The sequence below is a fragment of the Eulemur rufifrons genome, chromosome 9, assembly GCF_041146395.1.
Source record: "Eulemur rufifrons isolate Redbay chromosome 9, OSU_ERuf_1, whole genome shotgun sequence".
Taxonomy (NCBI): domain Eukaryota; kingdom Metazoa; phylum Chordata; class Mammalia; order Primates; family Lemuridae; genus Eulemur; species Eulemur rufifrons.
This window is the reverse complement of record NC_090991.1, coordinates 12,192,522-12,219,457: the sequence shown is the minus strand read 5'-3', so window position 1 is coordinate 12,219,457 and position 26,936 is coordinate 12,192,522. Positions and strand designations below refer to the sequence as shown.

Here is a 26,936-nt window from a genome sequence, read left to right as displayed (position 1 = left end):
CCCACCAACAGTAGAGAAGAGTTCCCTTTTCTCCACATCCTTGCCAGCATTTATTTTTTGTTTTTTTTTTGATAACAGCCATTCTAACTAGGGTGTGATGATGTCTCAGTGTGATTTTGATTTGCATCTGCCTGATAATTAGTGACGATGTGCATTTTTTCATATACCTGTTGGCCCTTTGGATGTCTTCTTTTGAGAAATGTCTATTCACATCGCTTGCCAATTTTAAAATCAGACTATTTGTTTCTTGCTGTTGAGTTCCTTGTATACTCTGGATATAAATCTCTTGGCACATGAATAGCTTGAAAATATTCTCTCCCATTCTGCAGGCTGTCTCTTCACTCTGTTGATTGTTTCCTTTGCTGTGCAGGAGTTTTTTAGTTTGACATAATCTCCTTCATCTATTTTTGCTTTTGTTGCCTGTGCTTTTATGGTCTTATCCAAAAAAATCTTTACCCAGACCAATACCTTGAGGCATTTCTCTTATGTTTTCTACTAATTTCACAGATTTTGGTCTTGCATTTAAGTCTTTAATATATTTTGAATTGATTTTTTTTTTGTATATAACAGAGATAGATGTCTAGTTTCATTCTTCTGCATACGGATGTCCAGTTTTCCCAGCATCATTTATTGAAGGGACTCTGCCTCCCCCAGTGTATGTTCTTGATGCCTTGGTCAAAAATAAGTTGGCTATAAATGCATGGATTTATTTCTAGGTTCTCTGTTCCATTGGTCTCTATGTCTGTGTTTATGCCAGTATCACACTGTTTTGGTTACTAAAGCTTTGTAATATATTTTGAAGTAGTGTGGTGCCTCTAGCTTTGTTTATTTATTATTTTTTGCTCATGATTGTTTTAGCTCTTCGCTGTCTTCTGGGGTTCCATATGAATTTGGGGATTGCTTTTTCTATTTCTGTGAAGAAAGTTATTGGTATTTTTATAGGGATTGCATTGAATCTGTAGATCTCTTTTGGTAGTATGGTCATTTTCACAATATTAATTCTTCCAATCCATAAATATGGGATGTTTTCCCATTTTTTGTGTCGTTTTCAATTTCTTTCATCAGCATTTTATAATTTTCCCTGTAGAGATTTTTCACTTCCTTGGTTAAATTTGTTCCTAGGTATTTTTGTTTTGTAGCTATTGTACATGGGATTGCTTTCTTAATTTCTTTTTCAGCTAGTTCTCTATTGGTGTATAGTAATGCTACTGATTTTTTTATGTTGGTTTCGTATATTACAGCTTTACTGATAAAGTTCATTTATCAGTTCTGAGAGTTTCTGGGTGAAGTAGTTAGGTATTTCTATGTATAAGATCATGTCAGGCTGGGTGTGATGGCTCACACCTGTAATCCTAGCACTTTGGGAAGCCAAGGTGGGAGGATCACTTGAGGTCAGGAGTTTGAGAACAGCCTGAGCAAGAGTGAGACCCCATCTCTACAAAAAACAGAAAAATTTGCCAGGCATGGTGGCACATGCCTGTAGTCCTAGCTACCTGGGAGGCTGAGGCAGGAGAATTTCTTGAGCCCAGGAGTTTGAGGTTGCAGTGAGCTCTGATGATGCCACTGCACTCTAGCCTGGGCAACAGAGCAAGACTCTGACTCAAAAAAAAAAAAAAAAAAAAAAAAATCATGTCATCTGCAAACAGGGATGATTTTATTCCCTCCTTTTCAATTTAAATGCTCTTTATATCCTTCTCTTGCCTAACTGCTCTGGCTAGGACTTCCAGTACTATGTTGACTAGAAGTGGTGAAAGTGGGCATCCCTGTCCTGTTTCAGCTCTTAGAGGAAAAGTTTTCAACTTTTCCCTGTTCAATATGATGTTAGCTGTGGGTTTGTCATATATGGCATTCATTGTGTGGAGGTATATTCTTTCTACACCTAATTTGTTGAGAGCTTTTGCCATGAAGGGATGTTGAATTTTGTCAAATGCTTTTTCTCCATCTATTGAGATGATCACATGGGTTTTTGACTTTCATTCTGTTGATGTGATGTATCACATTGATTTGCATATGTTGAGCCATCCTTGCATCCCTGGGATGAATTCCCCTTGATAGTGGTATATGATCTTTTTGCTGTTAGATTTGGTTTGCTAGTATTTTGTTAAGGATTTTTGCATTTATGTTCATCAGGGATATTGGCCTATAGTTTTCTTTTTTATTGTGTCCTTGGTTTTGATATCAGGATAATACTGGCCTTATAAAATGAGTTTGGAAGAATTTCTTCCCCTTCAAATTTTTGGAATAGTTTGAGAAAAACTAGTGTTAGTTCTTCTTTAAAAGTTGTTGGAATTCAGCAGTGAAGCTGTCTGGTCCTGAGTTTTTTCTTAGTTGGGAGACTTTCTATTACTGATTCAATCTCATTATTCATTATCTTTCTGTTCAAGTTTTCTATTTTTTCCTGGTTCAATCTTGGTAGGCATGTGTCCAAGAATTTATCTATTTCCTCTAGATTTTTCAATTTGTTAATATAGAGTTGTTCATAATAGTCTCTAATGATCCTTGGTATTTTTGTGTTATCAATTGTAATGTATTCTTATTCATTTCTTATTTTATTTGAGTCTTTTATCTTTTTTTTTTTTTTTTAGTCTAGCTAATGGTTTGTCAATTTTGTTTATCTTTTCAAAAAATCAACTTTTTTCCATGGATCTTTTGTAATTTTGGTAATCTCTATTTCATTTATCTCTACTCTGATCTTTATCATTTCTTTCCTTCTACTAATTTTGGGTTGGTTTATTCTCATTTTTCTAGTTTCTTGAGGTGCATAATTAGGTTGTTTATTTGAAATCTTTCTACTTTTTTGATGTAGGCATTTATTGCTATAAATCTCACTCTTAGTACTTCTTTTACTATATCCCATACGTTTTGGTATGTTGTGTTTCTGTTTTCATTTGTTTCAAGAAATTTTTAAATTTCTTTCCTAGTTTCTTCCTTGACCCATTGGGCATTTAAAAATGTATTTTTTTAGAGACAGGGTTTCGCTATGTTCCCCAGGCTGGATTCGAACTCCTGGATTCAATTCTCCCACCTGAGTCTCCCAAATAGCTGGGACTATAGGTGTGTGCCAGCTTGCCTGGATATTTAATTTTGATGTATTTGTACAGTTTCCAAAGTTCTTCTGGTTATTGATTTCTAGTTTTATTCCATTATGGACATAAAAAATACTTGATATTATTTTTATTTTTAAAAATGTGTTGAGACACGTTTTGTGAACTCACATATCCTGGAGAATGTTCCATGTGCTGTATTCTGCACCTGTTGGATGAAATGTTCTGTAAATGTCTCTGAGGTCCATTTGGTCTATAGTGCAGTTTAATCTGATGTTTCTTTGTTGATTTTCTCTCTAAATGATCTGTATGATGTTGACAGTGGGATGCTGAAGTTCCTAACTATTATTATATTGGTGTTTATCTCTCCCTTTAGATCTAACACTATTTGCTTTACATATCTGGGTACTCTGGCGTTGCATATATGATTGTTATATCTTCTTGCTGAATTGATCCCTTTATCATTATATGCAATGACCCTTCTTTGTTTTTCTGCAGCTTTTGACTTAAATTCTATTTTCTCTGATGTAAGTATAGCTACTCCTGTTCACTTTGGGTTTCCATTTGCGTACAATATCTTTTTCCATCCCTTCACTTTCAGTCTATGTGTGTCTTTAAAGGTGAGTTGAGTTTCTTGCAGGCAGCAAATAGTTTGGTCTTGATTTTTCACCCATTCAGCCAGTTTATATTTTTTCAATTGGGTAATCTAATCAATTCAAGTTTGTTATGATAGTGAGGACTTACTTCTGTTATTTTATTAATTGTTTTCTGGTTATTTTGTATACCTTATGTTCCTTTATTCCTCTCTTATTATTTATCTTTGTGGTTTCATGGTTTTCTGTAGTGATAAACTTTAATTCCTTTCTATTTTTCACTTGTATATCTGTTTTACTACTGTATTTTATACTTTGATGTGTTTTCATGATGGTGGTTGTCATTCTTTTGCTTACAAATGTAGGACGTCCTTAAGCATTTTTTGTAAGGCCAGTCTGGTAGTGACTAATTACCTCATTTTTGCTTGTCTAGGAAAGACTTTATTTCTCTTTCATTTCTGAAGGGATAGTTTTATTGGGTATAGTATTCTTGGCTGACAGTTTTCTTCTTTCAGCTCTTTGAACGTATCTTCCCATTCTCTTATGGCCTATAAGGTTTCTGAAGAGAAATCTGCTGTTAGTCTAATGTGACTAATTATATGTGACTTAATTTCTTTTGCTGTTTTTAGAAGTCTGTCCTTGACTTTTGATGTTTGACTACATTATGCTTTGGAGAGGACCTTTTTGGGTTGAAACTATTTGGGAATCTTTGAGCTTCCTGGATCTGGATGTCTATATCTCTCCTAAGATTTGGGAAGTTTTCAGCTATTATTTATTAAATAGTTTTTCTAGGCCTCTTCCCGTCTATTTACCTTCTCAAAAGCCCACAGTGCAGATATTTGTTCACATAATGGTGCCCTATAAGTTCCATAGGTTTTCTTCATTCTTTTTAATTATTTTTTGTTGTTTTTTGTCTCACTGGATTATTTCAAAATACCTGTCTTCAAGTTCAGAAATTCCTTCTTCTACTTGATCTAGTCTATTACTGAAGCTCTCAATTGTGTGTGTGTTTTTTTATTTCATTCACTTAATTCTTCAGCTCTCAGATATGTTTGGTTCTTTTTGATATCTATCTCTGTTGAGTTGCTCATTCAGATCAGGAATTGTTTTCCTGATTTCATTGAATTCTCTATCTTTATTCTCTTGTATCTTGCTTGTATCTTGTGTCATTATTTTAAATTACTTTTCAGACATTTCACAGATTTCCTTTGCTTTGGGTCTGTTCCTGGAGAATTATTGTGTTCCTTTGGAAGTGTCGTGTTTTCTTGCTCTTTCCTGTTTCTTGTGTACCTATGTTGATATCTGTACATCTGGTGGAACAGTCACTTCTTCCAATTTTATGGAGTAGCTTTCATAGGGAAAGACTTTTTCCTGTAGATGTGTCCTATAGTGTTGGTTTGGCTTTGGTTCTGGGTGGGTGCAGTAGTGTAGTCGCCATGTAATTTCTTTAGCTGTAATAAACATCAGTGGTGTCTGCAAGTGCTTCAATAGCCCAGACAGTGGGTGTCTGTGGAGGCAGTGGCATAGGTTTGCTATGGATGGGGACCACCAGGCAGGCTGGTCCTTGGTCCCTGAGGGGTGAGTGTAGCACACAGTGGCTCCATATACAGGTGGTTTTTATGCATACTCAAGTTTAAGATATACTGCTCTAGTGCTCTGAGGAGCTCAGCTGGCAAGGTAACAGTTTGGCCACTGGGAGCTGCCTTCTACCCTCCCTTGCAGCTCTGACTTACCTTTGTTATAGAGGGTTCCATCAAAGTAGTAGCTCCCTGTATAGAAGCCAGTAGCATGCTCAATGAGGTGCCGTGCCCATGTGTTTCCAGCTCCTGGGAAGCTTGACAAAGCTACAAACACTTTGGATTTGTTGGGCAGGAACCTTCTGTCTGTGCACCGAGTGTCTGAAAGTCCAGAAGTATCAGAGGGTTACTCACTTCCATTTTGATTGACAGATTCACCACTGGATTCCCCTAGACACGGACTGATGATCCAAGACTCCCATTTAATAGGTGGGGAAACCAAGTCCCAAAGAGGGAAAGAGATTTTCCACCTGTACCTTGGCTGCAAACCCCATGACACCCCAGTGCAAGAGTGGGTGGGAATCAGGCACCCTATGGGTCTTTGACCCTCGCTCTGTCTCCATAGCCACAGCCAAAGCCTTGCTCCCAGCATAGCGTAGGTAACTCCAGATTATGCTAGGGAGGTACACAGGGGTTGTGGCTAGACTGAGCAATGCCCACACCCAGGTACAGCCAACAACAAACCAGGGTTGGACTAATTTCAGGCAAGCAACTCTGCATCTCATCCTCAGGGCTGCTGCAAGGAACACATGAAATCACCAGGGGAAAGGCCCAAAGCCTCCAGGGCTGTGCTGGGTCACAGTAGGCACTTGATAAAGGTGGTAACATCCCTCTTCACCTGCACTTCCTCTCATCAGTTCCTAAGGTCAGTCCTGATACTCATACCAAAGAGGATGCCCAGGTCCTGGAGGCACCAGAGGTCCCTGTGGCCCCTGGGAGCCCATTCTTACCATGCCTCCCAACCCCACCACCTCGCTATTGCTTCCCCTCTGGTCCCTGCCTCATTTTGCTCTTTCTCTCTTCCTCATAGCACTGTTGTTTCCAGAGAGACTCAGATAAAGAGTACGATGTTCTTCAATGTGAGTCCAGGATTTAGCCTCCAGGGAGGGTGGAGGCCTCATCCTTCCCATTATCTCCATTACCCATTAAGATGCTGGGGTCCCCAGGACTGCACACTCAGCCATGAATGGCATCTCCAAACCGTGGAAGCTCTCTGTAACCCCCAGACCAAATACCAAATGCTACAACCAGTGGTGGGTACAGAGCTCACCTTGCACAGGTGTCTGGTAGACCTCGCAGTAATCTGCCAGCCTCTGGACCTCAGGGTCCTGGTCACATAGCGAGCTGTCCATGGCATCCCGCAGGCTGAACTGAGGGGTAGGGTAAGCACAGTAGCATTTCCAGCCCCTGAGGACGGCCAAAGGGAATTCCTGCCAGGGAAGAGTAAGAAAGGATGAGAAGCACATTTGAGTGAATGTGAGAACTGTGCCTCCCACAGCTCAGGAACTGAGATGAACATGTGGGACGTACCACCAGCTGCACGGGGTCCACAGGGATGGCCACCTTCCTTCTATCACCAGGCTGTGTGCCCAAACCCAGGGGACACAAAGCTCAAAAGGATGTGATTTTTCCCTGGGCCTTTGAGATGCTGTGGCATTTGTCAGGAGTGACAGGGAGGGAAAGGTCACTCTGGGCAGTATATCCACATGAGTGGACATCTGTGTGGGACAGAGTGGGACAGACAGATTAGCTGACACAGGACAGCTCCAGGGCTCAACATGTTACACTGTCAACCAACGGACCTTGAGCCCTGAGAGAGGACTGGAATTCCTTCTGGCCCTTGTTGGCCAGCCACCTCCCTGGAAAGACACCAAAGCCAACTCTCGTGCCTGACGTCCCACTGTAGGGTGGGGACAGATTCCTGTACAGTCATTTTTCCAATGATGGACTGGCTTGGGAAGAGCAGACCTTGTTCCCACTCAAGGTGCTTAGCCTAGCGGGAGCTTCCTGAAAACGGAAGGGCCCTGCCAGGGTTAGGAGAAGGGAGGGGACTTGCTCTGTGGGCCAAGTCAGCTCCCAGTAGTCTCTTAAGTGAGCTCTTATTCTCCTTGGGGCAGGCAGCACCACGCAATGGGGAGAGCTGGGGTGCTGGCATCCTGAAGACCTGAGTGTGAATTCCAGCTCACTTACTGGGCACCCTCGAGCAAGGTGCTTAACCTCTCCGAATTTCATCATTGAAAATGGTAATAAAATCCACCTTGTATGTTTATGACAAGGGCTAGATAAGACAGGTCCAAATGGCCCAGCACTGGGCCTGGAACAGAGTAGGTTCTTCCACAGAGGTATGGGCCATCCTCAGCCTCCCTAGCCCTTAGGGCATCGGCCATGGCTTGCTCAAAAATGCATCCACCCACCTCTCTCACATGTATTTTCTGAGCACCTACTCCGTCCTGGGCACGAGGTAGGACACTTAGCCCCATGTCATCCCGGCCCTCCCTGCATCCCACAGCCAGGAGACGCAGGACTGCTGGAGCGGAGAGAGATGAGAGAGTCGTCTGCGAGTATGTGCACCGGGGAGCGAGGCAGTGGGTGGAGAAAACTTCTCCCTGCCAAGGGAAGCGCTGCACAAACCTTTTTATTTTTTGCTCACAGCAAAAATCTCATAAATAAATAAGTAAAAGAAAATCAATAGCATTTTCTGAGCACGGCCAGGTCAAGCTGAAGATCTCGGCACTCATAAAAGACAATAGACAGTGTCCAGGCCCAGGGTGGGCGACGCAGGCCGGCGGGGCGGGGGGAGATGTGGGCAGATGTTGCCCCCAGCGTCAGGCTGCTTTTGTAGGCACAGGCCGGACCCTCTCCTAGGTGCCTGGCAGTGCCCAGAGAAGACCCTCCCCGCTCCCTCGTCCGTCTTCAAGCTGAGAAGCCGCTGCGAGTGAGTGCACAGCAGGCTGACGGGCCCCGCCAGCACCTCCAGCGAGACTCCGTCGGGCCACTTCTCTATAGAATGCGAGATCTGAGGCCAGACCCTGGAGCAGAACATGGACGGCTTTTCTGGAAGCAAGTTTTCCTGCTGACGTGAGTTTGGGAAAAGTGATCCCAAGAACTGCCACCTCTGGTCTCTGCGCTCCATCCATCCTCCCTCACAGAGCACTCATCCCACTTTGTCCCATGTCAGCACCTTCATGGTGGGGAGCCGCAGAGGCCAGCAGCCGGGCATCTGCGGCCCAGCAGGGCAGCACGCGGCGGCCTGTGTCTGCAGCACACCTGTCCGCGATGACTGCGCTGGGCTGAACTTGTCCCCACAAACCCATATGTTGACGTTTCCACCACCACCTCAGAACGTGACCTTATTTGGAAGCAGGGTCTTTACAGGGATAATTAAAATGAGACTGCTAGGGTTGGGCCCTCATCCAATATGACGGAGGGTCCTTATAGGAAGAGGTTAGGACACAGACAACACACAGACCACGGACGACCACGTGCAGACACAGCAAGAAGGCTGCCGTCTGTAGGCCAAAGAGAGCGGCCTCAGGAGAAAATAAACCTGCTGACACCTTGATCTCGGACTTCCAGTCTCCAGAACTGTGAGAAAATAAACGTCTTTTGTTTAAGCACCCCAGTCTGTGGCACTCTGTCATGGCAGCCCGAGCTGACTGACACAATGCCTTCATTTCTTGCAGTTCCTTGGCCACCCTAGTTATGCTCCCACCTCAGGGCCTTTGCACGTGCTGTTCCCTCTTCCTGGAATGTCCTTTCCCCAGATACCCTCATGGCTCTCCCCCACTTTCTTCAAGTCACCTTCTCCATGGGGCCTTCCCTGGCCACCCCCTTTTCAAGCTTCAACACGCCTCTCACCGTCACCACACACCCTACTCCTATTAATTTTATTTAATGACCTACCTAGATGAAAGGCTCTGGCCCCGGCGTGCCGAGCACTCGGTGTGGACAAGTGCGTATGCAGACAAGCAGCACGCCCATGACCCCGTGCCTGCTCACAGCCATCCCACCTCCCCCAGAGCAGCCATGCTTCTGATTTCCATCACCACGGGTCAGTTTTGTCTATTCTATAATAGAACATCACATAAATAGAATCACTCAGTACACCTTTTTGCATGCCTGGTTTCTTCCGTTCAGAAAAGTATCTGTTAAAGCCAACCATATTGTTCTACGTGTCCACACACTGTTCCTTTTCATGGCTATGTAGCATTCCATGGGTGCACGTGCCAGTTTGCCGAGTCACTCCCTCACGTAGGGACATCTGGCTGTTCACGCATTTTAGGTGGTGCGAATAAAGCAGCACTGGACATTCTTGTACATGACATTTAGTCAAATACATGTTTTCATTTCTCATGGGTAAACATCTACGACTCCTGCCCCATTTTTCTCCACGGACTGATCACCATACAACATATTGTCTATTTTACTTATCCACTTGGTTGGCCGCCTGCCTCTGTCCAGGAGAAGGCCAGCAGGATTGCTGTGTGTTCCGTGCGCTTTGCTGCATCCGCAGTACCTGGAACAGTGTCTCGGACGCAGTGGATGTGCAGTAAATGTGCGACGAATGAACAGATGAATGAATGAACAGAGGAACATCCTTTCCAAATCCTGACCCCACCAAAAGCTGCTTGAAACCAACTCGGGTCTGATCTTTCTGCACGGCGGGTGTGAGGGAGGAGAAAGCCCGCTACATCTAAGCAAATCCTCCTCCCACCAGGGACCCCAGGGGGGCTCTGCTGTCCTGGGATTCCTGTTTGGAGGGAGCAAGTTCCACCAGCATGTAGACCTGCTGGGCGCGCCGGCTCTCTCTCCCTCCCTGCCCGGCGGTAACGGCGCTGCTGACGCTGATGCTCACAATCTTATATCCCAGGGCTGCAGGACGGGCTGCCCCCACTGGTGACCCGAACCTCTTTGCTTCCTTGAGTGGATTAAACTGTCAAGTTTCCGGGTGTTTGCAGAGCGACGGGAGAGCTGCAGACAGTAATGTGGTTTTATTTACAACATAACCGCTTCAGCAACATCACTGGATTCTGAAAACACAGAACAATTTTCAGCCCCTTGGGGATTTCTAGGACATGATTTCCATAAAAATTAAATATTGATGAATCTTTTCTCTCTGCCAACTTCCCTGCTTCCCCCACCCCTACCCTAAGCTTCAGTGAGAGAGAGAGAGAAAGAGGGAACAGACAGAGAGAAGGGGAGAAAAGGATCGGAGAGAGCAATGCAGAAAAAGTGAGAACAGAGATTTGGGATTGTTTCAATCAAACAGATGAGGGGTTAAACAGGCAGCCACTCAGCTGTGTCTGGGGACAGATTGGCAGGGGGTCGGGGGTCCACATCCTAGCCTGATAATTGCATCTACAGCCTGAGCCTGGGCTCAGCCTGGGCCTGCAGTGTGCATGGGCGTCCAGCCTGGAGCCAGGTCATGACACGGCTAGGGCATGGCTCTGTGGGTGGCAGGGATCCACGTGCAAAGGCCTGGTCTGTGGCCAAGGGGTCAAGGCGTGGACATTCCCCCAGGAAAGGAGCAAGGCCCCAGGCAGGACCCCTGTAAAAAACTGGCCCATCTGGACCTCATCTCCTCCACCTTCATTCCTCCTCGAACACCGGTCTCAGGATCTCCAGGATTACACAGAATCATAGAGAGGGGGAAACTGAGGCTTGGAGGCAGGCGCTGAACAGCCCAAGATGTCCACCCATCAGGTGAGCAGGAACAGACACCAGCCTTCTGGACTCCAAGTCCAGGGCTCTGCTACACACCATGGTAGGTCAGGCCTTGGAGGCAGACACACGAGTGCGATGGATTTCCCGTGAAATCCGAGACCCAATGCGGAAGTTGGCTCTGCCAGTCTCTTGCCTCCGGGGCAGTTCCCTTCACTCCAGAGGCAGATGTGGACATTCAAGATACAAAAAGGAAAGAAGACGCCCATAGAGGTGGCTTCAGGGATGGAGGATGATATGGTTGGGATGTTGGTCCCTTCCAAACCTCATGCTGAAACTTGAGCCCCAGTGTGGGAGGTGGGGCCTGGTGGTAGGTGCTTGGGTCATGAGGGAAGATCCCTTACAAACGGCTTGGTGCCCTCCCCATGGTAACAAGAGAGTTTTTGCTCTATTAGTTCAGGGGAGAGCTGGCTGTTTCAAAGAGCCCAGCCCCTCCTTCCTCTCTCACCCTGTGACACACCTGCTTCCCCCTTCACCTTCTGCCTTGATTGGAAGCTCCCTGAAGCCCTCGCCAGAGCAGATGCTGGCGTGATCCTTCTTGTACAGTCTGCAGAACCGTGAGCCACAAAAACCTCTTTTCTTTATAAATTACCCAGCCTTGGGCATTTCCTTTATAGCAATGCAAATGAACTAATTTAGAGGGCAAAGGGGCCGACTTTTGCTTTCAGGCAAATGTCAGGCTGACTGAAAACTCGTCCAATGATGCTGTAACTGAAAATAGCGGCTGTGTGACTTGAGAGGCAGGTCCTGGGAGGGGGAAGCAGCCCCAGGCTCGTGGTAAGGAACCGGCTTTGAACCCCACTTGCGGGCTGCTGGCTGGCTACTGCATCTCTGCACCTTGGTTTCCTCGTGTGAAAGCGGCACAGTTTAATGATTACGGGCTCTGGAGTCCGTAGGTATGGATTTAAATGATTGAGTCTTGGTCTCTCCATCCATATGGGGGATCTGGGGATTGAAATACTCTCGAGGGAACTTTCAGAGGGAGAGTGACAGACACTCAGCAAACCTGGATGGGCTGAGTCCAGGTGAAGCCAAATGCATGTGGGCATCACCCCTGCCCCACCCACCCCCAGCATCTCCTGTTCCCCACGTAAAGGGCCAACTCACCAGTCCCTATCTATGTATCCAGCCTTGAGGAGCTGGCAGCTCTAACACACGCTCTACAGACATTGGAATATCGTGCTTTGGACATGAGAATAAGCCAAGCATGATTGTTTGGGGCCAAAGTCAGCGTGTCTCCAGGGGACCCTATGGACTGTCTCCATGGGCATCATGGCTTTCTGAAGACTTGAGCCTCCGACAGCGACCTACCTAACCCACCAACCCACCCCCACACAACAACCCCCCTGCCAAACCTCCACCACACAGAAGAGCCTGTAAAGTGTGGCATGACTAGAACTACCAAACCAGCAGGATCTCAAGGTGCTTGGATTTTCACCAACTTGGGAAAGGACCAGCTCCTCATCTTAGATAGTTCCTCAAACACACCCCACACAGCAAGAGAACTATGGGGAAGCTGAATAATAGTGATGACCATAATCTCCATCTGGAACACTCAATGCTCTAGAGATATCCCAAAACACAAACCACAACTCTGGCCATGTCCACACAGTCGATGAATCCTCATTACAACATGGTGAGGCATTTTTACCTCCACCCCTCCCACTGAACAGATGAGAAAACTGAGGCTCAGGTCCTGTGATCCAGCCAGGACCATGAAACAAGAAAGTGGCAGAGAAGGGACATGAACCCGGGATACTATGACTCTAAAGCCTTCTTTCTACCAGCTTAAGAAGGATAAGGCTAGAAGACACACTCCCCAAAATGCATCAAAAGTCTAAAACACACAAAATGTACACACCCGTGGCCCCAGAAATTCTTTATCTCCTTTTAGCCCAGTGAAATAATTATGAATATGCTCAAAGATTTATCTTTAAGGATGTTTGTGGTGGTATTGTTTATGATAGCAAAAATGAAAAAGAAAACAAAAGGAAACGGCCTACATGTCCACCAGGAGAGGATGGATGCCAACGAGCCCTGAAAGGCACAGCACAGCAAAGGAAACCTTTGCACCATAGTAAATGAGAAAAGGGAACAAGTGTACGAAGGAAAGACTCAATGTTCATAAAACAAATGAAGTATGTATACGCCTAGAATAAAAGACCAAAAGGATGGAAAATGTCATTAGTTGTTTTCTCTGATGTGGTAAGTTACAGGTGAGTTTTTTTTTTTTTGATTTTTGCACTTCCAAATTTTCTAAAATAGATATGCATTACTTTTGTAACCCTCCATAAACAAACAATAAATGTTCTTAGAAACACACACAAAAAACAATATCAACAGGTTTACTATAGACTTCTATAAGAAATTAAAAGCAACATCACATCAGTCACTTACTGGAATGACTACAGCATTTTGACAAAGGGAAAATTCTTATTACCAAGGTTCAACAAAACCCAGACTCGTGCAGACCCAACGCAGGGTAAAGACATGAAATTGGGGACCCCACGGAGACCATGAGTCTACCTAGGGTAGATGCATCTGTCGGGATCCAAGTGCATTTAGCAAGAGCAGCTGTCCAGAGGGGATCAGAGAGGCTGCACGTGAATGCACACCTTTCCATTTCACAGACGGCCAGGTTAGCACCACCATTAACAAAAAGAAAGAAAAGAAAAAGAGAAACAATCACCTTAGAAGAAATGTCAATGGGAAAACATCCAGTGATTAATATTCTGCAGAAAGAACTTCGATACTCAAAAGAGGCTAAAACAGGGGGAAAAAGAAAGGGCAACACCTCTCCTATCCTCTCCCCTCAATTCCTGTATCAGTAGGGCCACTAGCAGCTGCTGGGGGGACAAACCTCAGATCACAAGGCATAATAGCTGGTGGAGCATCACACATTAGTGACCTATTTGCAGATGGTGTTAGACTTCATTCATCAGCCCCATTTTGGAACAGTCCCACGAATGGTCTCTCTGCTTAAGTGCAAATATCGAACTTCAAATTTAATTACCGCAGATCCAAATTGGTAGCAATGCAAATATCGAAGCTGCCACCTCATTCTCTTTCTCACCTTGCGTCTTCTCGAAGGAGGCGTAGGATCCTGCAGACTGCTGAGAGCGAGCAGGTTTCCCTCCATCTCCAATACGATCACAGGAAATTAGACAAGCTCATTTTACTGGGCTTTAAAAACACATTACATTGGTCAAGTCCCTCTTGCTGGCAGAGACTCAGATCATTGAGATGCTGATATTGCCCGAAATGTTCTTTTTCTGTCAAACTACACTCTTGGAGCTCCCCAGATCCATTTTCACTAACTAGCAAAAAACAGTAGAGATTTTTATCTGGGGCCACAAATAAGCCTCAGATGGTGCTCAAAAGTGGTGGCGCTGCAAGGAGCCTCGCCGCTTTTCCTGTTTCCAAGCCCCACCTCTCCCATCTGCTGCTCTGGCCCCACTGCCCAGCCAGCCCTCATTAAGCCCCTCGCCCCCCAGCCCCAGGCTCAGCTCTGCCCCATTTAACATTCTACTGTGAGCATTTTCCATCATAAAAGTCTTTGAAAACATTTTCAATGGCTGTATTATAGTCCACTGTACGGCTGTGGCATAATTTAACCATTCCCACATCATAGGGCATTGGAGCTTGTTTTTCAGCCAAATTAGGATGAGATAAAGCTGCCACTGGGACGGCCCTGCAGCCTCCGCACCACCCGCCTTTCCGGAGGGGACGTGCTTGGCACTTCAGAACAGGAAATTACAGCTGGGCATCCCCGAATTCACCTCTCTCACTACCCTGGCCTTCAGGAGAGAAGGGAGGAAACCATTCCCTGGTTTCCTGGGTAAGTCCCTGGGCTCTGCAGGCCGTGGCAGATGAACTTCCTGCGGATTTCACATCCTCCAGACCTCGGTGCTGGAGGCAGCATTTGCTTCTTCCTCACCAGACAGTTGGCCACCAGGATTCAGCCCCCTGGGGAATGTGGCCCCACCGGGGCATTGCTGCCTGGGCATTGCCACCCAACATATTCAGGAGGGCTCTCTAGGGTCATGGTTCTCAACCAGGGGAGATTTTGCCTTCCAGGGGACTTCTGGCAATGTCTGGGGACAGTCTGGTTACAGCTGGGTGTGGGTGGGGAGGTGCTACTGGCAACCAGTGGGTAGAAGCCAGGGATGCTGCTGAATGTACAGGCAGACCCTAAAACAAAGCACTATCCAACCCAAATGTCAACGGTTCCAAGGTTGAAAAACTCTATTCTATGGGGAAGCCGGGATTCCAGCAGAACCCCCACCAGGCACCTGCAGAGCTGAGGGGCCAACAGCACAGAAGGCCCAAGTCCAAGTTATACCAATATCCAAGGGCGAGACAAGGGTGATGGACAGACAGTCTGGGAACCAAAGGCTCACTGTCGGGCAGACGGTGGTCTTAGCCCAATGCACGGCATAGGGGCATCGCTCCTGCCCTGCTGGAATCCCTGACTCCAGAACCAGGTCACAGGTTGACTTCCCATCTCTGAGGGTGGCCTGAGGCACGCTGCCTCCCGGGAACTCCCCTCCCCCTTCTCTGCAATAGCCCCGCCCATCCCTCACCCTCACCCTCCTCCGGTGGTTCCCACTTTTCCTTCCTGTGTGTCCCCACATCCCCTCGTGTGGATTCTGTCCCTGCGTGTCTCTCACATGTGCTCCCTCCTTCATCAGCTCGCACGCTCTCCCTGCTCCCTCCCTGCAGCTACAAAGTGTCGTGCCAGCCATGCCACCCTCCCGGCCACGGAAAAGGGGCAGGCCTCCAAGGCCCTCTGCAGTTTGTCCCCACCTGACCTTTGACGACACCCCAAGTCACCCTCCACTCTGGGCCAACTGGGCTGCTTTTCCACCACCCTCTTCCTGCTAAGCAGCTGCCTCCCTTGCAGTGCACTCTTCATCCCCCTCAGCTGCCCTGCACCCTCCAGCTCCACCCCTTCCCAAAGCTGCAACCCTCTGCCCTTCTCGGCCTCCCTCCAAGCTTTCTTCGCCCTCTTCAGGCACTGACCTCACTCTGCCACGTGTCGGGGCGCCCCACACATGGCTTTACCACTGTACGTGTCAGCATACGTGTTTTGCAAATCCCACTCATTGTGTTCTGCCAAGACCCGCTTTCAACTTTACTGCCGGAGATGGTGACTGTTCTCACAGCTGCAGAATCCTGCAGCTCCCAACACGGGACTTGAGGACACGCCCCCATCCGACAATACAGGGGCGGCCAGGAGGAGGAGCAAGTGTCAGCACAGATTCCAGCTGTGAGTTCTGAGGGCAAAGGCCATTTCTGAGAACCCCGGCTGCCCTTCCTGTGTTATCTGACCTGAACGGTTCCCAGCTGCACCAGCCAGAGCCGAGCAGGTAACCTGTCCTCGAAACGCATCGTGAGGGGCCACGGGCAAGGTGCTAAGGGTGCAAAACGGCACAGATACCGAGAGCCTGCAGGGATGTTCTGGCACCTGCTCCAATGTGAAATTGCAGCAACCTGGATTTGTGCCAGTAAATATGAAGAAAGGCTGAAAATAGAAGTTGAAGAGTTTTAAATCTTTAAATTCTTGTCTGTAAGCACAAGGCAGAACTCTCTGGGCCCTAATGGGCTGCCCGGGAGGAGGCTCCGCAGAATACTGGGGCGTCAGCCTAGGATGCAGCTTTGAACCCCTCCCTCCAAAAAAGGAGGATTACAAGGGTGGCTTGTCTCTTCCCACGTCACTGAGAGGGCTACAGAATTAGTGTAATACAACCTTTGCCAAGGACGGCTGGACAAACTTTACCAAAAACGACAAAGACACATCCTCTTTGATCCAGCATTGCTGAGCTATTTTTTTCTCACAGATTCTCTCTACGAACACACAAGGGTAGTCATTGCAGCGTTGTTTGTAAAAGCAAAAGACTGGAAACAACCTGAATGCTTAGCAGTAGGGAAGTGGTTAAATAAATTATAGGACGTCTGTGCAGCGGGAAAACAAAATGATACGGCACCTTCTGCACTGACGTGGAACAATCTCTGAGATCGTCCAGCGAAGGGTTCAGGGCAGAAGCGCGTGTGTAGCTCATTACTGTCTGTGGGTTTACACGGGAGCAGACAAGGACGCAATTGCCTGAATCGTCAGAGGCTCTCTGGAAGCGGACACAAGAAGCCAGGACCATCAGCTGCCTCCAAGAAAGAAAATCGGGTGGCGAAGACATGGAGTGAGAGGAAGGCTTCCCCTCGGTGCCCTTGGTATGATTCTATTGTGCTCCATGCGTATGCATTATCCACTCAGAACTAATCTGCATCGCTAAGGGCACATGGCTGTGACAGCCGCCCCTTTCCTTTTCCCTTCTTTCTTCTCCTCTCTTCTGTCTCTCCCCTCCTCTGTCACACGACAGGCAGCAGCACGTGAAAGCACAGGCTGTAAAGCCACTCGGTCGCTCTGTGCCTGTGTGAAGGTTCCCACCTCTGCAAACCTGCTCTGCCTCTTCAGATCCCACACAGGGGATCTGAACATCTCCCCTCTGGGAGCCACCAGGAGGATGACAAAAGACAGCCTTCGGGACAGCCCCGGCCCAGCGCCCAGCACACAGCAGGACTCCCCCAGGGACCGAGGGAGGCCTGCCTACGCCTGGACCAGCGGAGTTCCTTTGATTCTGATGAGGGGTCTCTCCAGGGAACTGCTCTGAGCTGCAGGTGCGAGGGAAGCCCTGGGAAGATGGCTGCCCCCCTGCGCACACGAGTAGGGCCCGGCAGCTGAGCGGGCATCCCTGCTGCCTCTACCCAGAGCTGCTCCCACGAGGCGGAGAGAGGAAGAAGAGGTCCCCAGGCCAGATGTCTGCAAATCAATAAACTGTTTCTTGGCTCACATTCTGTCACAGGAGCCCTGACACCCAAGCATCCTTGGCAGTGGCTTTGGAAATGCTGGTGACGCAGGAGAGCCACTTCAAAGGATGCACTTGGGCGAGAAGAAAGCACATACAAAATGCTTTGTTCCCCACCCCCCTCAGAGGGCAGCATCCCAGAGCGCAGAGCAGCATGGGAAGGAGCAGGAGGGGCTGGGCAGCTGCAGAGGATGCCTGGCTCCTGCAGGTCCAACCACAGCTGCCCTCATGGAAGCCCACCCAGCCCCTGTGCCTTTCAAACCCCCTGCAGGCTATGGGGCTGGCTGAGTTCACATCCCAGTTCCACCACTCGCTGGCTGTGTGACCTCGGGCAGACTGCTCGAGCTCTCTGCCTCAGTTTCCTCACCTGCAAAATGCAGATGATCATGGTACCTCTGATTGCTATGAGGATGAAATGAGTTAACATATGTAAGGTGCTTGGGCCAGTACCTGGCATGGAATAAATGGTCAATAAATGTTAGTTTCTGTTGATATCACCACCACCACCACCACCACCACCACCACCATCATCACCATCACAAGGCCCTGCTCTCTCCTTAGCCCTGTTTTATTACATTGCCAAGTATCACAGCCAAGTCAAGGCTACTGCACCCCAGCACGTGGGCAACAGCCCCAGCCCCCAGCCTACAGCAACCGAGGGCCATTTCTAGAGCCACAGCAGCCACCTCAATCTGCAGACTGCTTCACTCTTGCCCGAGACCTTTTGGACACAGTCTTCTGAGTCACCCCACCCTTGCTTCACACTCTCCTGGCCCTGCCTTTTGCAAGCTCCATTCGGCCTTGACCAACTTCCCCACCCCAGAGCTAACAGGCAGGCAGGGACAGTGGCCTTTGGTGCCCAGCCCAGCCCTTGCACAGAGCCACACTCCACTCCTCAGCCCAGGTGGAACCAAAGGTGCAGGTGTGACTACAGCCCCTGCAGTCAGATTCACGGCTCAACACTGTCAGCGCAAATAACAGAAAATCCATCAGCTGTCCCCAGGTCCCGAGCCAGCATCTTCTTGCTTCCAAACCAAGTCAATTTAACATCTGACACTTATGCCAACAGCTCGCATCCAGAAAGCCATGCTCCTTTCAGCATTACAACCTCTGCTGACAACTCACCACCCAGCCTTGACTCGCTGATGCAGCCGTCAGGCTCGCTCCTGGCACCCTCCATAACGGCAGCGTATGGTCTACCTCGCTCCCACACCTCCACGCTCAGCTCCCACCCGGGCTTCCGGAGTGGACACGCACAGCCCGGCCCAGGCACCCAGCCCCCAGGCACCCAGTCCCCTGGGGGGACCACCACACACACAGGATTGTTCAAGGAAAGGGTTGTGAAATTGTCACGGGTCTTACTTTCTGGGAACAAAATCCTGAGCATGTCTCCACGGTCACGTTGGCCTGTGCCAGGGAGTCAGCGAAGGCGTGTGTGACGTTCTCTGGCAGTCGGAAGCACCCGCGGTAGGTGGCGGTCCGCCCTGGGGGGAGGGAAAAGGGTTTCTGGTGAGAAGAGGTGGCGCCAGTTCTGGTACCTGTCACCAGGGAAAATGCCGGTTCTGGATGCTGAGATAGGCAAATGTACTCGGAGGGGCAGATTTCACACCAGGGAGGGAAGCTGCCCTGGGTAGGGAGCAGTCAAGCCAAGCTCCAGAGGGAATCCAGGCAATGGGACCTGACCACTCGGGGTCACCAACAGGGACCACTTGGCTGAAACTGCTAAGCTCAGCTCTTGCTTCTCCTGCCAGGTCTCTGGGCGTGGTGTCCTCCCTTCCTTGCTCTCTCCCTTCCTGTGATTAATCTTACTTATGCATTTGCTACGTGCCAGATTCCCCAACAGGTGACTTGAGAGGCTGATGTTCTGGAAAATTCTATGTCCTCCCAGAGCACGTATTAAAAGAAAAGTTGACATGGAAATCTGAACTCCTGCCATGTTCCCTCTCGCTGTACCATCCGAGTCACGCCACGGCCCTGTTGCTTTGCAAGGTTCGCCTCCCTCTGATCCTGAGCTCCCACCGAGTTCCAGGGACACTCCTCAAGCCCATGGTACAAAGGCAGCCTCCTGCCAAGGTGCTCTCTAGACCTTTGGGGGGAAAGTCTAGCTCCCCGGCCGACTGCCTTGGTGCTACACAAACCTCCTGGAATGTTCTGGCACCAACTGCTCATATTTCTTCCAGACTTGCCTGAGTGTCTCTAGATGGCATTGTGTTTATATGCCCTGCTCCTTGCAACACCAGGTCTCCAGGACTCAGCTCTGCCCCGGCTCTCTCCACCTGCCATACTAGCTGGTGACAGCAGGAGCCCTCTCACCAGCCTGGGTCTGCCAAGCAGGACCAAACCCTGGATCTGGAAGCCCGTCCCGAATGGCCACAGCACCAGTGGTCCACACGTCGGGGCATGACCTATTAGGGCTGAGACACAGGAAAGCAGCTCGGTGTGGGGACACAGCTGGGGCTTGGGGTCTCAGGTGCTGGGTGCAAGTCCAGGCACTGGCAGTGACTAGCTCTGCATGTCGTGGACTCAGAGACTCCCCCTTTCCTCGCCTGCACGCAGCCTTGCTCCCAGAGCTGTAATGAGGAGCAGTGTGCACCCACGTGCCACCCCCAATGGGCTGTGTCTCCCCAGCATCACGTGCCTGCACTGGCCTCCAGTGACCAGGCCGAGGTGACGGCCAGTGCTGGGCTCACTAAACTCCTTCCTGTCCTGTGGCATGATTGGGCCCCCAAAGAGCACACGTTTGGATGGACCGGGCTCTCTCCTCAGCCAGCTCCACCGGGTGGGACAGACGCTGGAGGAGAGCAGAGGACCAATGTTCCAGTGAGTCCCAGGCCACAGGGAAGCACAGAGAGGGGCCACGAGCCCTCCAGACAGAGCTCCTGGGGGAGACTATATATGGATCAGCCCTGTGTCCCTGCACACAGTAGGTGCCCAATACGTGCTGAGTAAATGAATGAGCTGAACGAGATACAGTACATGAGGGCACTGCACAGCCTGCAACAGGTGAGCAACAGGTGAGCCGCTAGAGGAGGTGGCACCAGCTGCCTCTCGACTTCTCTGCTGCCACTGTCAGGGAACAGGTTTTTGCCGAGTGCAGTCTGTTCCACATCCTTCTCCCTGGCTCCCCAGGTGAGAGCCCGAGTGCCACTTAGGGCAGAACGACACCTCCAAGGTGAAGACATTGACAAATTGCTCAGAACCAACCTCGGATTCCGGCCTGGGGAGCACACTGTGGGTCTTACTCCTCGTGAATGTTCCTCACAAGCCAGAACCTGCAATTTGTGCCGGTGTCACCTGGTCACCTCTTGACAGAGATCCTGTCAGCTCTTCCCCTCGAGGAGGGAGCAAGAAGGCAGAGGTCACACGCACAGGGTGGGCTCCACAGCCTGCCCAAACGGTGGTGATGGCACCGTTTTCCACGCTAAGCATGACAGCAGGTCTAGTGGACTCAAGGTCTGGGGCTGGCTTGAAAGACGGGCCATCTGTCCCTTAATCAATGGGCAAACCGAAGCAAAACAACTGTCTCCAAGAATCCATCACGGAGCCGGCAGAAGGGGCTGGCAGGGCAGTCCAGAGTCCACATACAGGCCTGGGCCTGGTGGGAGCAGGGATGTTGTTTGAACCCAAAGAATAAAAGACCCAAGAAGGCAGCGCAGAGCAGTTTGGTCCTCAAGAAGCCCACCTGGGTGTCCAGGTGACAGGGCAGGACTGTGTCTGTGCACCACAGCAAACCTCTGTGCCAGGTCAGGGCCTGGTGCCGAGCAGGTGCTGATGAGTATCTGCTGAGTTAATGACCTCAGAGAATCTTTAGGCTAGAGTGTGCCGTCAGTGTCTTCACCCCGTCCCCGTTGCCCCGTCTGACCCCGGCTCCCAGACATCCTGTCTGAATGCAAGAAGTGGCTAAGAAGCCCCAGTGGGCTGGGGCTGAACACAGAGCTGCCTTCCCTGGCACTGTGGCCCCACAGACGGTGGCCAGCCAGGCTTGGCCTTTAGGCTCAACCACAGTTCTCAAGGCTGGGCTTCTGTGCTGCTTGGAAAACTCACTCACTGCTAGGACAGTCGTCCTAGAAAGCCCTCTGAAGTCTCAGAGTTGACCTGATACCTCTTTACCTGAGCTCTGCCCAATTCCGGAACTAATCCATCTCTTCTATAAAGGAGCCTTCTGTGACCAGATTAAGTAGACCTGGGCTCATTATCTCGCAATGAAGACAGACCTGAGTTTCAAACTCATCTAGCTGGGCCCCTGCAGGTGCCATCTCCATCTGACGGCACCCTTGGTTGAACTTCTTGAGGGTCCAGTCCTGCTGTCTGACGTATCCGCTTTCTCTCCCTCATGGTTGTTTATTTCCTCCGAGTTCTATCCCTGTGCACCGCAAGCTCGGCGTTCAGTGAGAATTCACCGGGGAGGGACCTTCATACCTGGGCGGAGGGCACAGCTCCCAAGGGGGATTTGGCATCTGCCTGTGTCGGGTACCTCCAGATGGCCCACAGCCACCTTTTATGTTGGAGCTTGCAGGCAGGTAACACAAATTGGAATCCCACCATTCACACAAATGCAAGCCTGCGGTTATAAGTTCTTAGGAAGATTTTTTTTTTTTCTCACCTGAAGCCTAGGTCAAAACAGACTTTGTTTCTATCTCCCTGAACTGGTGGGTTTTTAATCTAACTTTCACTGATTTGTACTTCAGTAAAATTGAAGCCCACTTTAGATAGAAGTTTCCATCAAGTCATTGCCCTGAGAGGCCCAAGGCTTCCTTTCCCATCCTGCTTGGACATTGAAACCCAAACCTAGTGGCCACCCAGACTGGCAGTGGCCCTCTGTTGACACAGGGCTGTACAGAGTCATCTCCAACTCTCCCCACTGGAGTTCTGCATTCCCTCTTCATTTCTCGGCCCAGGGATTGCCTGGCTTTCCTGACAAACATTTAGAATGATGTTTGTTAAATTTTTTCCAGCATTTCTAGGTGCTTTATAGCTAGAGAACTTTCAGATTATCTGGTCCACACCAGTGCTAGAAATCTAGGTCTGCCTCTGCAGTTTACAGAACAGACTGGAACCCAGAGAAGGAAAGTGAGCTGCCTGAGGCCACACAGCATGTCGGAGGCATACTCGGGCCTGCTACTCAGTTTCTCCCTCATGTAAGGGACAAGGAAAGATGTGGCCCAGTCATGAACTCAAGCCATGGGGTCTTTGATCGGCCCTGGCCCTCCTCACCACGCCAGGAGCCTGCCCAGTGAAGGTGGTAGGGAAGCGGGGGCACAGGTTCTGCCCCCCGTGGTTTGGACCAGGGACTGCGGATAAGGGGCAACTGGAGCACACAGGAAAGGCAGAGCTCGGGTGAGGCTGGCACACTCACGCTTCCTGGAGCCCAGCTGCAGCTCGTCCACGCGGTACACGGAGAGCCGGCCCACAGCCCCGCACACGGAGCCCTTTTCCCCCTTGCACTCCAGGTTACACTCCTCCGGCCTGATGCTCATCGCTGGGAGCCGGTTCCCGCAGTAGCACTCTGCACCGGCCTCCAGGCCGGCGTAGACATAGGACCTGCAGGGAGACAGGACTGGGTGAGTCTGGGTCTTGGCCCAGAGCAAGCTCTGGGGTCCGAACTGCAGAGTGGTCGGGTCAGGCAATGGCAGTTGGGTCTGGGACCAGGATAAAGGCTGGACTTGAAGCTGGGCTTAGGTCTGGGTGAGGAGGCAGGGGCCACAGCTGTCAGCCTCCAGCCAGACTGAACCATCATCTGGCCGAGTCCAGGGAACCATTTTTCCTTTGTGATAAATGAACCAACCCATTGGTCTCTCATCAGCCCTGAGCTTTGCCCAAAGGTGCCATCCCTGGTTACAGGTTACACTGGCTCTGACTGAGTGGTGTGCATGAGTAGTTCTCAGCATGGGATGGGGACAGCCTTGATTTGTAGCATTTGCCCATTTCTGCGGTGTAAATAGTCCTGCTGTAGATGGTTTCAAGTTACCCACGGTTTGCAATGAGCTCACGACAATCCTAAAGATGTAACCATTTGCCCTTGTCAGCCAGCACGAGCTCCAGCCACACACCCCACTGGTTGGCAGAGCCTGCCACATGTCACCTCTTGTTCAAATGCAGGGGGGCCCATCTCCACAGCCACTTCTTCACCTATTTTTACCTAGTTGTTAACACCGTAGGTAAAAAAAGATTAGAAATGGAACCTATACTGTGTCACCCAGGACTGTAATTATAAAAAGTGGTCCACGTTTTCCAACTCCCTTCTCAGTGGCTCTAGATGTAAAAAGCCCAGGCTGAAAACCCACACACAAGCTTCTAGTCCTCGTCTGGCCACTAGGAAGTGGGGCCCTGAGCATCACTTAATGTCTCTGCATCTTAGCTTCCCTGATGGCTTGAAGACTAAAATGAGACTGTGTCGCCCTGAGTTTCAGCTTTATCTAGACTATAAAGTCTGATCAAGTAAGGGCCTTGTCCTTTCTTTCTCTGGCCTCGGCTTCTCCATCTGTACAATGGGGACAATTAACTGCTAGCCAGCAGGGCGTGTGAGGATTTACATGACATAACAACGGTGAAAGAACCCAAAGCGACAGAAATGAATGCAGAGTCCGGTCTGCGATTCTGTTTTGTTCATCTGTCTCACACGCACGTGTGTGCTCCTGCACAAACACAGTCAGCTGTGACTGCCTGGGCCTTAGGGGCCCTTCCCTGGCACATGACAAGTGTCCGGGAACTACTGGGCGAGCTGGCAGTATCAGAAAAAGCAAATCTTGTTATAAACACAAGATAGAAATACTTTTCCTAATACGGCTGAAAAGGTCCTCAGAGAAATCTAAGTTAAAGCTTTTTATTTTATTTGAAACATATGCATAAACTGAGGCTCAGGGAAGGAAAAGAATGCACCAAAGTCACGCAGCATCCCTGGTATGGCTGGACTAGAAGCCACGTCTCCTGACACCCGCTGGTGCCCAGGCCACCTGCCAACAAATGTTCTTTCTTCTGGACAACTGGGATCTGATCAATGCGGGCTAATTATGCTGTGACGGCCAACTGGCAGCCAGGTGCCACCTCCTTCTGGGACTGTCTCCCGACCTTACTCAGCAGGGTCAGCAGGCCAGGGCCCCAGCACCTACCGCTCCGCACATGCGTCCTGGCAGTGGGAGACGGTCATCTTTCTCAAGTCGTAAAACACAGCTCCCTTCAGAGTCCTCTCCTGGCCATCGTCGCTGAAGCATCCAACGTACGTACCTGCAGGGAAGGACACAAGGCTGAGATCAGAGCCCTGGGAGACAGAGGGAAGGATCCCAGTCGTGGGCCCACCCTTAGGAAAAGGCAAGGGAACCTCTCCCGTCCTGGCCAAGGCCGCTCTCAGAGAAGCCCAGGGGATGAGGGCTGTGGTCCGACCTTCCCCTCAGTGTTGAGCCTCCCTCTTGTTCATTTCCTGCCCCTTTTTGTAGCTGATGACCCACTGTCCACCTGGACAGCCCTGCCAGGAGCCTGGTGTCAGCCTGACCAACTCTTTCTTCCACCACCCCCAGTGCACAAGTCTGGATGCCTGAATTATCTCCCATGGACTCCAGCCCTCCCTACCCCGCTGCCCTCCCAGGCTCATGCCCTTAGAGACAGGTTCTGTTGACTCTGTATGAGCCAGAGGGAAGACATTAGTTAGGGCAAGTCTGATTTTAGCTAATTTGAGGAAGATCTTTCAAATAGAGAGAACTATTCCAAGAAAAATATTTGCTGTCCCAGGAGGGATTAAGTCTCCATTGCTGGAGTGTGTGTGCAAAATCTGTGAGTGTAAGAGAGGTGTCCCATGCAGGAATCAACAGGACCAAGTGACTGGGGAGGCCCCTCCAGGCCAGTTACCTCGGGCGTCCCTGGAAGGGGACACTGGGGGATGTGACTCTATGAAGCAGACCTAACCAAACAGGCGCCAGTGGGGGTCTGTCACAGCCCTGCCTTGTCCCGAGGGAGGGAGATGTCTCCCAGAGATGCACGGAGAAGCTTGGAGAACACAAGCACAGTGCAGATGCGGCATCAGGCATGTAAATGTCACGCGCACCAGTGTTTTGAAGGAGCGGCTTGTTGGGAATTTGCAAACACGCCATCGCAGTCCCCAAGCTGTGAACGCACACCCACAATAGCTGTGCTGAGATCTGGATTGGGCACCTGTGATAAAGACACATCTCCCTGGGACTGTCTGCATTCAGCGCCTCAATGTCACCTGTGGAGCGTGCCGCAGCCTCTGGAGAAATTAGGCCGTCTCCGGGAAGCACCGTGCCCAAGGCCTCCCAGCAGCCTGCCGGCTCCCGAAGGAGGCGAGTCCTGACGGTCCCCAGTCCGGGAGCTTCCCGAGGGAAAGGGAGGCTCAGCCTTTACTCCTGCCGAGAGTCCGGCCCACGGCAGCAGCTCGGGCCACCTGGGTCTGCCAAGCATTCGCTTCTGGGGCCCGGATCAGGGAGTGACTTTTCTGTCTGTGAACACTACACTTCATTTCGCCTCTGACCTCAGCTAAGTCACTTCACCTGTCTGTGCCTTAATTTCCTCAGCTGTCAAATGGGTACAAGCCCACCCTCCTCTCTGCTTCACTGTGCTCAAGGTTATTTATTTTGTCCCACATTTGGAACTGTCCCTGCTCCCCACTAAGGCCACCCTCTGCCTCCTACCTGTCCTTGGAGGCTTTGATCTCTGAGCCTGATCACGCCAGCTGGCCAGGGCCTCCCCTTTCTCTGAATTCTTTTATGTTGTGCCTGAAAAACTTGTCCGTTAGCCAAACCCTTGTCATCAACTGTTGTTTAAAACCTTGTGTATCTGTGTGTCCTGTCTCTGCAACATGACTTCAGACCCCTGGAGGGCAGGGATCACATTTTCACCATAGTAGTGACCCCCCAGTGACTCCCCAGGGTTAGGCACAAGGTCAGTGTCAACACCTCACTGTGGACAGTTGGTTACAGCTCCTAAAAACCATACTGGTGTGCTTGAGGTGCAAAACGAGGAGCAGAAAGCACACATGCAAGGAGAGAATGGTCTTACGGAATCCACCAAGGTGCAATTCCCAGGGCCCTCGTTTAAGAAAGGCAGAGCGGAGAACGGCCAAGATGGTGGGAGACTGGACTTCCCACCACACCAAGACCCAGGGGACCTGGAGACCCTCAGATCACA

General features: G+C 49.8%; 1 protein-coding gene across 1 annotated transcript in view; it reads right to left on the bottom strand.

Annotated features, from left to right (window-relative positions):
* WSCD1 (WSC domain containing 1) overlaps positions 1-26,936 on the bottom strand; it is a 157,794-nt gene that overhangs the window by 6,552 nt on the left and 124,306 nt on the right. The window contains exons 4-8 of the mRNA XM_069482099.1: positions 24,908-25,022; positions 23,155-23,339; positions 19,161-19,282; positions 6,485-6,644; positions 5,371-5,535 (exon numbers count right to left, since the gene is read on the bottom strand). Of these exons, the coding sequence (XP_069338200.1) occupies positions 5,371-5,535; positions 6,485-6,644; positions 19,161-19,282; positions 23,155-23,339; positions 24,908-25,022 (747 nt within the window). The remainder of the gene's footprint in view (positions 1-5,370; positions 5,536-6,484; positions 6,645-19,160; positions 19,283-23,154; positions 23,340-24,907; positions 25,023-26,936) is intronic.